This window comes from Ranitomeya variabilis, chromosome 4 (genome assembly GCF_051348905.1).
Source record: "Ranitomeya variabilis isolate aRanVar5 chromosome 4, aRanVar5.hap1, whole genome shotgun sequence".
NCBI classification, from domain to species: Eukaryota; Metazoa; Chordata; class Amphibia; order Anura; family Dendrobatidae; genus Ranitomeya; species Ranitomeya variabilis.
In genome coordinates this window covers 744,645,916-744,662,872 of record NC_135235.1, presented here as the reverse complement: position 1 = coordinate 744,662,872, position 16,957 = coordinate 744,645,916, and the positions used below count along the sequence as shown (strand labels likewise).

At 43.3% G+C, this 16,957-nt stretch overlaps 2 protein-coding genes across 3 annotated transcripts in view; one reads left to right on the top strand and one right to left on the bottom strand.

The window, feature by feature from the left end:
* Nucleotides 1-16,957, top strand: part of LOC143768048 (uncharacterized) — an 804,459-nt gene that overhangs the window by 69,185 nt on the left and 718,317 nt on the right. The window lies entirely within an intron of this gene.
* Nucleotides 11,790-16,957, bottom strand: part of LOC143767103 (uncharacterized) — a 415,169-nt gene continuing 410,001 nt past the window's right edge. Inside the window, exon 13 of the mRNA XM_077255125.1 lies at nt 11,790-15,030. Coding sequence (XP_077111240.1) covers nt 13,436-15,030 — 1,595 coding nt within the window. The 3' untranslated portion in view covers nt 11,790-13,435. The remainder of the gene's footprint in view (nt 15,031-16,957) is intronic.

The window sequence follows — 16,957 nt, the reverse complement described above, 5'->3', positions numbered from 1 at the left end:
AAAAGGAAGTGAAACATCTGGTTGACACAACACAGGAGCAGAAGAAAACCGGCGCTTAAGTTCCTGAAAGGCCCCCACAGCCGCAGGAGACCAATTAGCAACATCAGCACCCTTTTTAGTCAAATCAGTCAAAGGTTTAACAATACTGGAAAAATTTGCAATGAACCGACGATAAAAATTAGCAAACCCCAAGAACTTCTGTAGGCTCTTAACAGATGTAGGTTGTGTCCAGTCACAAATTGCCTGAACCTTGAAGGGATCCATCTCAATAGTAGAAGGAGAAAAAATGTAGCCCAAAAAAGAAATCTTCTGGACTCCGAAGAGACACTTTGAGCCCTTCACAAACAGAGAATTGGCCCGCAGAACCTGAAACACCTTCCTGACCTGTAGAACATGAGACTCCCAGTCATCAGAAAACACCAAAATATCATCCAAATACACAATCATAAACTTATCCAGATATTCACGGAAAATATTGTGCATAAAGGACTGAAAGACTGACGGAGCATTGGAGAGTCCAAAAGGCATTACCAAATACTCAAAATGGCCCTCAGGCGTATTAAATGCGGTTTTCCACTCATCACCTTGTTTTATCCGCACCAGATTATACGCACCGCGAAGATCTATCTTAGTGAACCACCTAGCCCCCTTAATGCGAGCAAACAAGTCAGTCAATAATGGCAATGGATACTGATATTTGACTGTAATCTTATTCAGAAGGCGATAATCTATACAAGGCCTCAGGGAACCATCTTTTTTTGCCACGAAAAAAAAACCTGCTCCCAGAGGGGACGAAGATGGACGAATATGTCCCTTTTCCAAGGACTCCTTAATATAATTCCGCATAGCAGTATGCTCTGGCAGTGACAGATTAAATAAGCGACCCTTAGGGAACTTACTGCCAGGAATCAATTCTATAGCACAGTCACAATCTCTATGAGGAGGAAGCGAATTGAGCTTAGGCTCCTCAAAAACATCCCTATAGTCAGACAAAAACTCAGGGATCTCAGAAGGAGTAGATGAAGCAATTGAAATCGGAGGTGCATCATCATGAACCCCCTGACATCCCCAGCTTAACACAGACATTGTTTTCCAATCCAGGACTGGATTATGAGTTTGTAACCATGGCAGACCAAGCACTAGTACATCATGTAAATTATACAGTACAAGGAAGCGAATCACCTCCTGATGAACGGGAGTCATGCGCATGGTCACTTGTGTCCAATACTGCGGTTTATTCATAGCCAATGGTGTAGAGTCAATTCCCTTCAGAGGAATAGGAACTTCCAGAGGCTCCAGACTAAAACCGCAGCGTTTAGCAAATGACCAATCCATAAGACTCAGGGCAGCGCCCGAATCCACATAGGCATCAACGGAAATGGAAGACAGTGAAAAAATCAGAGTCACAGACAAAATGAACTTAGGCTGCAGAGTACCAATGGCAAAAGATTTATCAAGCTTTTTTGTGCGTTTAGAGCATGCTGATATAACATGAGCTGAATCACCACAATAAAAACACAATCCATTTTTCCGCCTATAATTTTGCCGTTCACTTCTGGACTGAATTCTATCACATTGCATAGTCTCAGGTGCCTGTTCAGAAGACACCGCCAACTGGTGCACGGGTTTGCGCTCCCGCAAACGCCGATCAATCTGTATGGCCATAGCCATAGACTCATTCAGATCTGTAGGAGTAGGGAACCCCACCATAATATCCTTAATGGCCTCAGAAAGACCATTTCTGAAGTTTGCAGCCAGGGCGCACTCATTCCACTGAGTAAGCACCGACCATTTCCGAAATTTTTGACAATATATTTCCGCTTCATCATGCCCCTGAGAGAGGGCTAATAAAGCCTTTTCAGCCTGAATCTCCAGGTTAGGTTCCTCATAGAGCAATCCCAATGCCAGAAAAAACGCATCCACACTGAGCAATGCAGGATCCCCTGGTGCCAATGCAAATGCCCAATTCTGAGGGTCGCCCCGCAGGAAAGATATTACAATCCTGACCTGTTGAGCAGGGTCTCCAGAGGAGCGAGATTTTAAAGAAAGAAACAATTTACAATTGTTCCTGAAATTCAGGAAGGTAGATCTATCTCCAGAGAAGAACTCTGGAATAGGAATTCTAGGTTCAGACATGGGAGTGTGAACAACAAAATCCTGTATGTTTTGAACTTTTGCCGCGAGATTACTCAGGCTGGAAGCCAAACTCTGGACATCCATGTTAAACAGCTAAGATCAGAGCCATTCAAGGGTTAAGAGGAGGTAAGAAGCAGCTAGACAGCAATTAAGGGCTAGGCAGCAAAACTCTGAAGGGAAAAAAAAAAAAAAAAAAATTCCCTTAAACACTTCTTATTCTCCTGCTTCAGCCCAAACAATTAACACTTTGTGGGCCGGCTATACTGTCATGAATCCCAATGGCTAGGGATAGCACAGGACAAGCAAGGTACAAATATATAACGGACGAGCTCTAGGGTGATGGAACCTGGGCTGACCGCTGCCCTACGCCTGACAAACGCAACTAGAGATAGCCAGGGAGCGTGCCTACGTTGGTTCTAGACGCCACGCACCAGCCTAAGAGCTAACTAGTACTGCAGAGAAAATAAAGACCTCACTTGCCTCCAGAGGAACGAACCCCAAAAGGTATAGTTGCCCCCCACATGTATTGACGGTGAAATGAGAGGAAGGCACACACATAGAGATGATATATATAGGTTTAGCAAATAGAGGCCCGCTGTAAACTAGAAAGCAGAACGATACAAAAGGGGTCTGAGCGGTCAGCAAAAAACCCTAATCAAAAAACCATCCTGAGATTACAAGAACCCATGTGCCAACTCATGGCACATGGGGAGAACCTCAGTCCACTAGAGCAGAGGTCCCCAACCGCCGGTCCGCGGACCAGGACCGGGCCGTTGGGGTTTTTCAGCCGGTCCGCGGCGCCCCTGTTCAGCGGTCACGTGGGACCGCTCATTAGAGAAATGAATAGGCGGCTCCACCTCCCATAGGGGCGGAGCCGCATAATTCATTTCTCTAATCAGCGGTGCCGGTGACCGCTGACAGAGGAAGAGGCTGCGGCACCGAAGACCAGCTGTCCGGGGGAAGGAGCGGCACGCCGGGAGCAGGTAAGTATCGCATATTTACGTGTCCTCGTTCCACACGCCGGGCGCTGTCTCCATCTTCCCGGCGTCTCTCCGCACTGACTGCAGGCAGAGGGCGCGATGACGCATATAGTGTGCGCGCCGCCCTCTGCCTGATCAGTCAGTGCAGAGAGATGCCGGGAAGATGGCGCCGAGGAGCTGCAAGCAAGACAGGTGAGTATGTGTTTTATTATTTTTATTGCAGCAGCAGCACAGCTATGGGGCAATAATGGACGGTGCAGAGCACTATATGGCACAGCTATGGGGCAATAATGGTGCAGAGCACTATATGGCACAGCTATGGGGCAATGGTGCAGAGCACTGTATGGCACAGCTATGGGGCAATAATGGTGCAGAGCACTATATGGCACAGCTATGGGGCAATAATGGTGCAGAGCACTGTATGGCACAGCTATGGGGCAGTAATGGTGCAGAGCACTGTATGGCACAGCTATGGGGCAATAATGGTGCAGAGCACTGTATGGCACAGCTATGGGGCAATAATGGTGCAGAGCACTATATGGCACAGCTATGGGGCAATGGTGCAGAGCACTGTATGGCACAGCTATGGGGCAATAATGGTGCAGAGCACTATATGGCACAGCTATGGGGCAATAATGGTGCAGAGCACTATATGGCACAGCTATGGGGCAATGGTGCAGAGCACTGTATGGCACAGCTATGGGGCAATAATGGTGCAGAGCACTGTATGGCACAGCTATGGGGCAATGGTGCAGAGCACTATATGGCACAGCTATGGGGCAATAATGGTGCAGAGCACTATATGGCACAGCTATGGGGCAATAATGGTGCAGAGCACTGTATGGCACAGCTATGGGGCAATTATGAACGGTGCAGAGCACTATATGGCACAGCTATGGGGCAATTATGAACGGTGCAGAGCACTATATGGCACAGCTATGGGGCAATTATGAACGGTACAGAGCACTGTATGGCACAGCTATGGGGCAATAATAAACGGTGCAGAGCACTGTATGGCACAGCTATGGGGCAATAATGGTGCAGAGCACTATATGGCACAGCTATGGGGCAATAATGGTGCAAAGCACCAGGGAAACAAGCATGGTGCTCCCACTCATTCTGAACCTATGGTAAGTTGAATCACATTCTCATTATAAATGTCATAATTATATGATAAGTATGCACTAAGCTCCATCCCTCCATAACCCCACCCCCATATGACCAAAGCCCCGCCCCTGCCCCACCCCCACCGGGCCATGGAAAACTGGTCTTGCTTAAAGCCGGTCCCTGGTGCAAAAAAGGTTGGGGACCTCTGCACTAGAGCTACCAGCTAGCATAGAGACATAATAAGCAAGCTGGACAAAAAACCAAACAACTGAAAATCAGCACTTAGCTTATCCTGAAAGATCTGGGAGCAGGTAGGCAGGAACAAAACAGAGCACATCTGAATACATTGATAGCCGGCAAGGAAATGACAGAAAGGCCAGGTAAAATAGGAAACACCCAGCCTCTGATGGACAGGTGGAAACCAAAGGCCGCAACCCACCAAAGTCACCCAGTACCAGCAGTAACCACCAGAGGGAGCCCACAAACAGAATCCACAACACAGGCCCAAGGGAGACTATTGCCGCAGAAGCTGGAACCCAGAGACAGGTAGTAGGAGGTACTGAATAGCTGAATAGAGAAGCTGGGTGTAGGACAGACAGAACGGGGTAAGATGGAGTACGGTTAGGTATGAGCTGTGTTCCGGAGCACTGGGAAGGGAAAGACACAAGGAAGCAGAAAAGGACAGAGAAACCAGACTGACAGGGTACGGAGAGGACACTGGGAAGACTGGACTGGACGAGGAGGCAAGGAAGCCTGGGAAAGGCAGAGAAGCTGAACTGACTGAACAGAGCAGAGAATAAGAACAGGCAGCGCAAAGACAAAAGTGGACCTGAGTCACAGAAGAACAAATGACAGACAGGCAAGGAGCAGAGGAAGGAATCACCTTAAATACATGGCGTGCAGAAGGACTTCCGGCCCGGGTCATGGTCCTCCAGGATCACAAAGAGGAGATACAGAGCGCCAGTAAATCAGAAAGAGGAAGTGCGCGTGCGTAGAGGAGTGCTGGAGTGGGCGGTGCGCACACGCACCCGACAAGAACCAGGGAGCGGAGAAGACTGAAGGTGAGGACGCGCGCCTGCAGGAGAAGCGCGCCGCCGCGGGTAAGTATGAGCGGGGATGGCAGCAGACCCGGCAGCAGGAGCAATAGAGGCAGCGCGCCGCAGCAGGTAAGTATGAGCGGAGAGAGCAGGCGGTGGTCCCGGCAGCAGGCACGGCCGCAGAAGGAGCGGCCGTGACATTTAGTAAGTCAGTTGGTTCGTGCAGTGACGTCGAGGATCTGTTGCTGATGTTTGGTGCCGATGTATGGATGGTCTATACAGATTGGAGATCAATTCTCGGCCTGGCTGGATACACGTGCTACGGCCATGGGATCTGTCATCTGGATTTGAGGAACTATCCTAAGGACTGTTGTCGGCTGGAGCTAGATACACATGCAATGATCGTAGAATCCATTGTCTAGAAGGGCATGGACTGTAACTACAGACTATGCTGGCGGGAGTCCTGTCTGTGTCACTATTTTCTCTAACTCATAGAAAAGTGGCCAGAAAAAGCACAAAAAAGAATTATCTTATAAAATTCCATTGCGATTTTTATTAATATACAAATAGAATTACACAAACAAAATTGAAAAATGAATACAAAACAAATGCCTCCAATGTGAAGGACGCTAAACAAACATTGCTAGTAATTGTATACTGCGAATTGCAGAAAAAAATATCACTGGGTGTGGAATAATGAAACAGTATATGATTCAATGCGTCATACTCCATGGCAACTCGACTGCACACGTGATCTTCCATACATTAGCTCATTGGCTTCACGTAGGTTTTTAAAATCTGGTGTGGAAGAAACGCACATCAGGGTGGAGGGACACAGCACAGACTCTGCACACATTATAAGTTCAATCATTGGCTTTTAGCCTGCATTTCAATTTTAGGGTAGTGGAATTTAACTCTAATATGTATAGCCTCATTCAGGATTCTTCTGGTGGCTGGTATCCATTTTCAAAGTGGAGTCCCATTGCAAGGCATCTTGCTTTTGGTACATCCATATATGCAGTATAGGACGCTGGATGCCATTCCTGTCCTACTGAAGCACAAGCACTTTATATATTACAGCATACTCCTTGAGGTATTCCATTCAGGCTTTATTAGGCAAGCTGAATCATATACGGCTTCATTCTTCCACACCCAGTGTTGAGATTTTTTCCCCCTGCAATTTGAAGTACACAATTACTAGCAATGTGTGTTTATTGGTGTCGCTAGCCATTAGCATCCCTCACATTGGAGGCATTTGTTTTATATTCATTTTTTGTTTTATTTGTATACTAATAAAATTCGCAATTGAATTTTATAAGAATTATTTTTTGTGCTTTTTCTGGCCACTGCGTACCCAATGTTAAAGATAGATACGCAGGGAAACACAGGATGCATACAGAAGTAGGCGGAGCTTCAGGGAGGAAGTACACTGCCATCCGCAGCCCTCCCGACCGCAAATGTGAAACTAGCCTTACTGAGCACTTTTTCAACGTTTCAGCCCCTTTAACCCCCAACCTGTTTTCACCTTCCTGACCAGGCCAAATTTTACAATTCTGACCAGCGTCACTTTATGTGGTAATAGTCCTGGAACGCATCAACGTACCCGAGTAATTCTGAGACTGATTATTCATGACACATTGGACCTTATGTTACCGGTAAATTTAGGTACTTTTTTTGTGTTTATTTCTGAAAATATTTTTAATTTTGGCAAAAATTTTAAACATTTTGCAATTTTCAAACTTTTATTTTTTATGCCCTTAAACAAGATAATTTTGTCACATCAAATAGTTAACAAATAACATTTACCACAGGTCTACTTTACATAACTTTTGAAGCATAATTTTCTTTTTTTTAACAGGAAGGTAGAATGGTTAAAACTTAATCATTAATTACTTCTCATTTTTCCAACAAAATTTACAAAACCATTTTTTTAGGGACCACATCCCATTTGAAGTAGCTTTGATGGGGCCTATGTGACCCAAAAAGTGACACCATTTTAAAAACTGCATCCTTCAAAGTGCTCAAAACTGCATTCAAGAAGTTTATTAACGCTTCAAGTGCTTCGCAGGAATTAAAGCAATTTGGAAGGGAAAAAAATGAAAATGTTACTTTTTTTTTACCACAAAATTGTCCCTTTAGCCCCAAATTTTGCCTTTTCACAAGGGTAACATGAGAAAATGAACCATACAATTTGTTGTGCAATTTCTCTGGAGTACGAAACTACCCCATATGTGGTAAGAAACAACTGAATGGTGCACGGCAGGGATCGGAAGAAAAGGAACACCATTTGACCTTTGGAACGCAAACTGGGCTACAACCTATACTGTAGATGATGTCATGTTGAGCCCTTGATCTGCCTAAACGGTAGAATCCCCCCACAAGGGACACCATTTTGAACACTACAACTCTTGACAAATTCATCTAGGTGAGTAGTGAGAATTTTTAAACCTCATTGGGCTGAGTAAATGGAAAATAACCATTTGGTTTCAGTAAAATGTTGCTTTGGCCCCAAAATTTTAAATTTTCAAAAGGGATAATAGATGAAAATGAACATTACAATTTGTAACTCAATTTCTCCTAAGTATGCAGATACCCCATATGTGGTTGAAAACTACTTTGGAGGCACAGTGCAAAGCTCAGAAGTGAAGGAGCGCCGTATTGGAGCTCATATTTTGCTGAACTGGTTTGATGGTGCATGTCATATTGGGAGAGCTCCTGAGGTGCCAGAACAGCAGAACCTCCATAACTGACCCCATTTTACAAACTACACCTTTCAATTAATTCATCTAGGAGTGCAGTGATCATATTGACACCATGGGTTTGTCACAGAATTTTATACCATTGGGCAGTGAAGAAAAAAATAATTACATTTTTACCACTAAAATGTTGTTTTAGCCCCAAGTTTTTCATTTTTACAAGGGCTAATAGAAAAAAATGGACCTCTCAGTTTGTTGTGCAATGTCTTCTGATTGCGCCAATACCCTATATGCAATCGGGAACTACTTTTGAAGCACAGCTCAGAAGAAAAGGCACGCCATGTTATTGTGCAGGTTTTGTCATAGTTTGAGGGTGCCTTGACCCACTGGGAGAGCAGCTGCTGTGCCTGAACAGCAGAACCCCCCATAAGTGATCGTAGTTTCCCAACTACACCTCTCAATGAATTCATCTAGGGGTGCAGTGATCATATTGAAGCCATAGGTGGGTCACAGAATTTTATACCAATGGGCAGTGAAGAAAAAATAATTACATATTTACCACAAAAATTTTGTTTTAGCCTCAGATTTTACAAGGGAAAATGGGTAAAAACAGCAACAAAATTTGTCCCACAATTTCTGCTGAATGTGGCAATACCCCATATGTGGCTGTACAGTACTGCTTAGCCACATGGTGAGACTCAGGAGGGACGGAGAGCTATTTGACTCTTGGAAAACAAGTTATCGTAGAATAATTTGTGGACTCCATATCCAGAACCCTCAAGTGCCAGAAAATCAGAATTCCCCCCTCAAGTGATCTCATTTTGGAAATCTCACAACTCTGGGAATTTGTCTACAGGTGTAGTGATGTTTTTGACTCCAAGGGTATATGCCAGAAACAAGCAGCAATGGATGTTGCTGAGTGAAAATTGCAAATCTGCTGTTTTAGTGCCCAGTACGTTGTAGTGCTCAGTACTTTGTAGTGCCCAGTACGTTGTAGTGCCCAGTACGTTGTAGTGCCCAGTACTTTGTAGTGCCCAGTATGTTGTAGTGCCCAGGACTTTGGCTGGGGCAATTTTCACTTTTGTGATATACTGTACATGGTGGCAGTTCGAAGAGGGGACCAAGAACAGACCTATTGAATCTAAACATGAGGAAGCTATCTGACAATGTGAAACAGACTGGAAGGTCTCAAACTACCGGATATGATGCCATATTCTAAAGAGATTCAAATACAGATGCCAAAGCCATTTAATTCTACCAGTCTATAGAGAGTTACAAGCCATTGCTAAGGCTCAGGGAATTCTAATGAATTACAATAAGATTTATTTTCCACATATGGAAAAAAATTAGAACCTTGATGAATCCTCCTTGGAGTGACTGGCCTACCAAAATTTCACCAAAATTACATCGACAATTTATCCAGGTCACAAAAGAATCCAGATGAACATCTAAAGAACCGCAGGCCTCACACTTGCCTCAGTTAAAGTCAAAATACACAATTCCACAACAAAAAATACGCTGGACAAAAATGGGATCCATGGGAGAGTTGCAATCAGTGACTGACCAAGAAGAATATAAAAGGTTTGTCCCTTAATACTTAAAAAATGACATCTAATTAACCTACAAGACTTGTGACATAATATTCTGTGATCTGAAGACTCAAAGATTATTATTTTTTTTAAAGAAGCTCCCGTTACATCAAACACTGCCTTCCACTTTAAGAACATCATGTCAACAGTCAAATGTATTAAGGTGATGGTGTCATGCTTCTGTAAGACCCGACTTAAGTCGTGAAGACTGACGGAAACATGAATTGTGATTTATATCGGAAGATCACACAAGCAAGTCTATCTCTGAATGGCTCAAAAGTAAAAAATTAAGGTGATAGAGTGTCGGAGCCAAAGTCCGTACTTGAATCTCAGTGAGATGTTGTGGCAAAAATTTCAATGGATAGTTTATACTTGAAAACCTTCTAAAGTACCCAAATGAAATTAATTCTGCAAAGTAAAGTGACCAAAATTCCTACACAGTGATGTAATAAAAGTGATCGCAAGTTATCGCAAACTGTTGGTTTGCAGTTATTACTGTGAAGGATGCCACCAAATATTTGGCTTAGGGAAGCTAATACTTCATTTTTCAAGCGGGAAAAAGGATGCAAATAAATCTTTATCTTCACTTAATGGAATGATTGATTATAAGCTACAATTTGAACGTACATGTTTAATTGTTTTTGTACAGTAACAGTTAAATAATCTCAAACATTTACAGATGATCAATGAGTGGAACAGGTTGTCATGAGAGGTGGTGAGTTCTCCTTCAATGGAAGTTTTCAATCAGAGGCTGGACAGACATCTGTCTGAGATGGCTTAGTGACTCCTGCATTGAGCAGGGGGTTGGACATGATGACACTGGAGGCTTCTTCCCACTCTAACATTCTATGATTATATTATTATTATTATTTATTGTTATAGCGCCATTTATTCCATGGCGCTTTACAAGTGAGGAGGGGTATACATAATAAAAACAAGTACAATAATCTTGAACAATACAAGTCATAACTGGTACAGTAGGAGAGAGGACCCTGCCCGCGAAGGCTCACAATCTACAAGGGATGGGTGAGAATACAGTAGGTGAGGGTAGAGCTGGTCATGCAGCGGTTTGGTCGATCAGTGGTTACTGCAGGTTGTAGGCTTGTCGGAAGAGGTGGGTCTTCAGATTCTTTTTGAAGGTTTCGATGGTGGGCGAGAGTCTGATGTGTTGTGGTAGAGGGTTCCAGAGTAGGGTTGATACGCGAGAGAAATCTTGTATGCGATTGTGGGAAGAGGAGATAAGAGGGGAGTAGAGAAGGAGATCTTGTGAGGATCGGAGGTTGCGTGCAGGTAAGTATCGTGAGACGAGGTCACAGATGTATGGAGGAGACAGGTTGTGGATGGCTTTGTATGTCATGGTTAGGGTTTTGTACTGGAGTCTCTGGGTAATGGGGAGCCAGTGAAGGGATTGACAGAGGGGAGAGGCCGGAGAATAGCGGGGGGACAGGTGGATTAGTCGGGCAGCAGAGTTTAGAATAGATTGGAGGGGTGCGAGAGTGTTTGAGGGGAGGCCACAGAGCAGGAGGTTGCAGTAGTCAAGGCGAGAGATGATGAGGGCATGGACTAGGGTTTTTGCAGATTCTTGGTTGAGGAATGAACGGATTCGTGCAATATTTTTGAGTTGAAGTCGGCAGGAAGTGGAAAGGGCTTGGATATGTGGTTTGAAGGAGAGATCAGCGTCAAGGATAACCCCGAGGCAGCGAGCTTGTGGGACTGGGGAGAGTGGGCAGCCATTTACTGTAATGGATAGGTTCGTTGGGGGGGTCACGTGAGATGGGGGAAAGATGATGAATTCTGTTTTGTCCATGTTAAGTTTCAGAAATTTAGCGGAGAAGGATGAAATAGTGGACAGACATTGAGGGATTCTGGTTAGTATGGAGGTGATATCTGGTCCAGAGATGTAGATCTGTGTGTCATCAGCATAGAGGTGATACTGAAAGCCATGAGATTCTATGAGCTGTCCCAGGCCAAAGGTGTAAATGGAGAAGAGCAGGGGCCCAAGGACTGAACCTTGTGGGACTCCGACAGAGAGGGGGTGAGGTGAGGAGGTGGTGTGTGAGTGGGAGACGCTGAATGTCCGGTCTGTTAGGTATGATGAGATCCAGGATAGGGCCAAGTCTGTGATGCCAAGGGATGAGAGGGTCTGTAATAATAGGGAATGGTCCACTGTGTCAAAGGCAGCCGACAGGTCGAGGAGGAGGAGAACAGAGTAGTGTCGCTTGCTCTTGGCGGTTAAGAGGTCATTGGTGACCTTAGTTAGCGCAGTTTCAGTGGAATGGTGTGACCGGAAGCCAGATTGTAAGCGGTCAAAGAGGGAGCAAGAAGAGAGATGGGAGGACAGTTCAAGGTAGACGTGTTGTTCCAGTAGTTTTGAGGCATAGAGGAGAAGTGATATAGGGCGATAGCTAGATACAGAGGATGGGTCAAGAGAGGGCTTTTTGAGGATAGGTGTGATGGAGGCATGTTTAAAGCTTGAGGGGAAAACACCAGTTGTTAGTGATAGGTTGAAGAGATGGGTTAGGGTTGGGATGAAGATTGTGGTGAGGTTTGGGATGAGGTGGGATGGGAGCGGGTCAAGTGCACAGGTGGTGAGATTCTACATGTGACAAAATAAGACAAATAATTGAAACTGTAGAATAGGGCAAATACTTTTTTACAGCACTGCTCATTTTTCAGTTCTTGACCACGAGGTACTGTTCTAAATTGACTTTCCCATCTCATCAATGATGTGCGACCGTATTTTGACTATAACAGTTACATTTTTCTTCTACTGTAAGTAAAAAAAGCTTAAAGAGAATCTGTCAGCAGGTTTTTGCTACCTCATCTGAAAGCAATATTATGTAGGAAAAAGACCCCAATTCCAAAGATGTATAAATTAAGTATACATTTGACACAGAGTTCTTAGATATAGTGTGAAGCAGAGCTCAGAAAGCTAAGCCTGCCCACACAGGGGTGTGGTCGGACAACTTGGCACTGTGAACTAAGCAGTGATTATCTCCGAGTGATAAAACGATCATTGTGTGGAAACATCAGCACATAGCCTAATAAATGACAGAATGCTGAATTCAGTGTTTTAACCACTACATCATGCTGTCCACAGATCACATAGCATAAACCTGCTGACAGATTCCCTTTAAGGCCTCATTCAGATGTCTGTGAATCATATACCTGTTCTATGATTTTCACAGTTAGAACACATAACCATTATAGTCTATGGTGCTGCTTACATGTCTATTATTTTTTAGTCCGACAGATTACGGCGGCTTTTATAGCATGTCACTCTCTGAAAAACCTCAGCATTTCAGAATAAAACATGCCTAACTGAAATCATGTGACAAGGCTCATTAAAGGGTCAACATTGACAGTTAGGATTTCTACTTCCAATAGGTGGCACCAGAGTTCTAGTCCTCTTCCTCTCTGAAGACACAATGTGCTTATTTCCCAGAGGAGCATTGCGGCTTTAAGTCTCCTCACCTCAACATGCTTAACATGTCACTCTCCACAAGGAGAAACGATACTTCTTGGATCCCGGTCAGACGCCTCTCACTCAGCCAAACCAGATCTCCACTTTGCCCTGATGAAGGGCAGCACCCCGAAACACAGTGTCTGCAAATTGAGATTCTGGTTTGGCTTTTATCCTAAGTCATGTGACAAGGCTCGTTAAAGGGTCGACATTGACTGTTAGGATTGCTACTTCCAGTAGGTGGCACTAGAGTTCTAGTCCTCTTCCTCTCTGATGAAATCATACAGTCAATGTCTGATACATAATACTCATGGATCGAGGAGAATCTATCTACTGTCAGATTCCCTTTAAGAATTGATTTCGTGGTAAAAAAAAATATATTATATATTATATAATATATATTCATATTTTTCTTATATTTTGGTCATTAAAATGCTTTTTCCCCTGTGTGAGTTTTTTGATGTCTAAGAAGATCTGAATTTTGGCTAAAACATTTTCCACATTCTGAACACGGAAATGGCTTCACCCCTGTGTGAACCCACTGATGTCTAACGAGATGTGATTTATTATTAAAAGTTTTCCCACATTCTGAACATGAATATGGCATTGATCCTACATGAACATTTTGATGTTTAACTAGAGATGATTTATCAGTAAAAAGTGCACCACATTCTAGGCATGAAAATGGCTTCACCCCTGTGTGAACCCACTGATGTCTATCAAGATTTGATTTATTAGTAAAAGTTTTTCCACATTCTAAGCATGAATATGGCTTTGCTCCTGTGTGAGTTCTCTGATGTTTAACAAGACCTGATTTCTGTTTAAAACTTTTCCCACATTCTGAACATGAAAATGGCATTGCTCCTGTATGAACATTTTGATGTTTAACAAGAGATGATTTATCGGTAAAAAGTGCCCCACATTCTGAACAAGAGTATGGTTTCACCCCTGTGTGAACCCATTGATGTCTAACAAGGCTTGCTCTCTTGTTATAAAGTTTCCCACATTCTGAACATGAAAATGGCGTTGCTCCTGTATGAATTCTCTGATGCGTAACAAGGCACCATTTTTGGTTAAAACATTTTCCACATTCTGAACATGAAAACGGCTTTTCCCCTGTGTGAATTCTCTGATGCTTAAAAAGATCCGATTTCTCTCTAAAACATTTCCCGCAGTCTTCACAAGAAAATGGCTTCTCCCCAGTGTGAATTTTCTGATGTTTAACAAGATATGATTTCCATTCAAAACATTTTCCACATTCTGAACACGGAAATGGCTTCACCCCTGTGTGAACCCACTGATGTCTAACGAGATGTGATTTATTATTAAAAGTTTCCCCACATTCTGAACATGAAAATGGCATTGCTCCTGTATGAACATTTTGATGTTTAACAAGAGATGATTTATCGTTAAAATGTGCCCCACATTCTGAACAAGAGTATGGTTTCACCCCTGTGTGAACCCATTGATGTCTAACAAGGCTTGCTCTCTTGTTATAAAGTTTCCCACATTCTGAACATGAAAATGGCGTTGCTCCTGTGTGAATTCTCTGATGCGTAACAAGGCACCATTTTTGGTTAAAACATTTTCCACATTCTGAACATGAAAACGGCTTCTCCCCTGTGTGAATTCTCTGATGTTTAAAAAGATCCGATTTCTCTCTAAAACATTTCCCACATTCTTCACAAGAAAATGGCTTCTCCCCAGTGTGAATTTTCTGATGTTTAACAAGATATGATTTCCATTCAAAACATTTTCCACATTCGGAACAAGAAAATGGCTTCTCTCCAACATGAGAACTTTGTTTCAGGAAACCTCTTCGGTGATGTTTATATTTCTTAACTTTCTCTGAAGACTCAGAAGATAGGATCTGTTTAAGAGGCTCTGATGATAGATCTTTGCTGTGAAGGGCTATATTTGGGATTATGACACGCTCTTCGTATGGTTCTTGTGTGATAGCATAATCATCTGCTTTATAATCTAAAGATATCCACTGTCCCTCTGAGCTCCAGGTAAAGTTATCTGCAAAGAATAAAAACAACTTTCTCATTTTTGAATAAAATCACCTAAATTTAGTTATATTTTAAAACATTTATACTTAAAACTTTTCATACAAATTACAAGGCATGAAGTAAAAATTACTTTGTAGTTAAAACAATAATTTGTAGCAACAATCTAGCAGTGGACTTCAAAACAAGCAGCAGATGATGCCAGGCCATCTTTTACTTGAAACCAACATATTCATAGGTTCACGGTTCAGTGTTGATTGTCATCAGCCATTTCTAATTAACCTTTCCCCTTAACATCCAATGACTGTGCAGTGTCCATCACTGGTGCATCCCCCTGTTTGGCGCGAGCTCTGTCATGAGCCCGCAACTTTTCCGGCACATAAGTTGATCTGATCAACTGTCATGTGCCCCTAACAGCGGCGGGTGGAACATCAATCCACCAGTGGCTGTTCACATGTTAAATGCCGCTGTCAATCTCTGACAGCGGCATTAACATGCACGTGTCAAAATGGTGTTGCAAACCATGCCCATTCGCGCAAATGTCATGTGACATTGGGTCGTCGATTCGATTGGTTGAGATGACAACCCAGAGTCTGCGGGAAACCCCTGTGGTTGTCATCGCTGGATTGCTATGAGCGCCGCCCAGCGGTCGGCACTCTAAGCAAATGAGAATTTTTGCTAAACAGAGCAGGGATGAAGCCCTGCTCTTTGAAACACAAGCGATCAGGCGATCGCAGCTTCTAGTCTCCCATGGAGACTATTGAAGCTAGTGTAACATGAAAAAATAATAAATAAATAAAAAATATAAAAAGTTAAAATCACCCCCTATTCAAAATAAAATAATAAAAATAAAAAATACACATATCTGGTAGCCCCGCATTTAGAATCCCCTGCTCTATCGATCTATAAAAAATTTTTAATCCGATCGGTAAACAGCGTAATGCGAAAAAAAGGCAAAACGCCAGAATTATGTTTTTTTGGTCGCCACAATATTGCATATTACGCCTCTCTTGGGTGCAGACTTGCCAGCCCTCCCACTTCACCACCAACGTCGGCTTGTACAGCCACTGATCCATGCACAATGCTGCATTTCCGGACCCAGAGGAGCATATTGAGCGTTCTGCACCACAGCTTTACTGTTATCCCCATTTAATGTGTACAACCATTACTGTGCATACCACAACCTCAGCATCCTGTGTGGACATACCTATCAATATGCCTCTTTCCCTGATGGGAATGTACAAGTACGATTGTTGACGCACTAATGTAACGCGACACTGTGATCAAGGCCACGGCGTGGCCGAAACGTCAAATTGCCTGTCGCTTATCACCTATCAATAAATATTTTCACTTGAAGCAAAATTCTTCCGGTTACGAGTGCAGTGATTATCGACTTTCTGTATGTATGGGATCTCAGATTCCGTTCACTAGCACCACATATCCAAGTCGTGTGCCAACCATTCGTTTCTTCTGCAGTTGATTTGTTCAAAGATTGATTTGGTTGTTCTTCTTGCCATCCATGGCATTGATATCATCCTTCTCCAGCACCACATTTCGAAGATGTCGATTCTTCTTCTGCCTTGTTTCTTTGTTGCCATCCATAAGTTACTACAGGAAAAAAACAGACTATGTACGAACTGTGTCTTCATCACCAGTAACATGTTCCTTGATTTGAAGACCTTGTCCAGTGAGTTCATTGGGGATTTACCAGTAGCTATTCTTTTATTGTCTTCCAGTGTAGTTGATGCTTCTTGTGTGATCATTGATCCAAGTAGCTTGAAATCGTTTACAACTTCCAGTTCATCGTTGTCTATCTCAAATGCATCCTGGTCATGCCTGGCAGTAGTCAATATCTTCGTCTTCTTTGTGTTGAGTAGCAGTCCCATGTTCGAGCTTTCCATCTTGACACTCCTTAATAAGTCCTTCATTCCATCTACGCT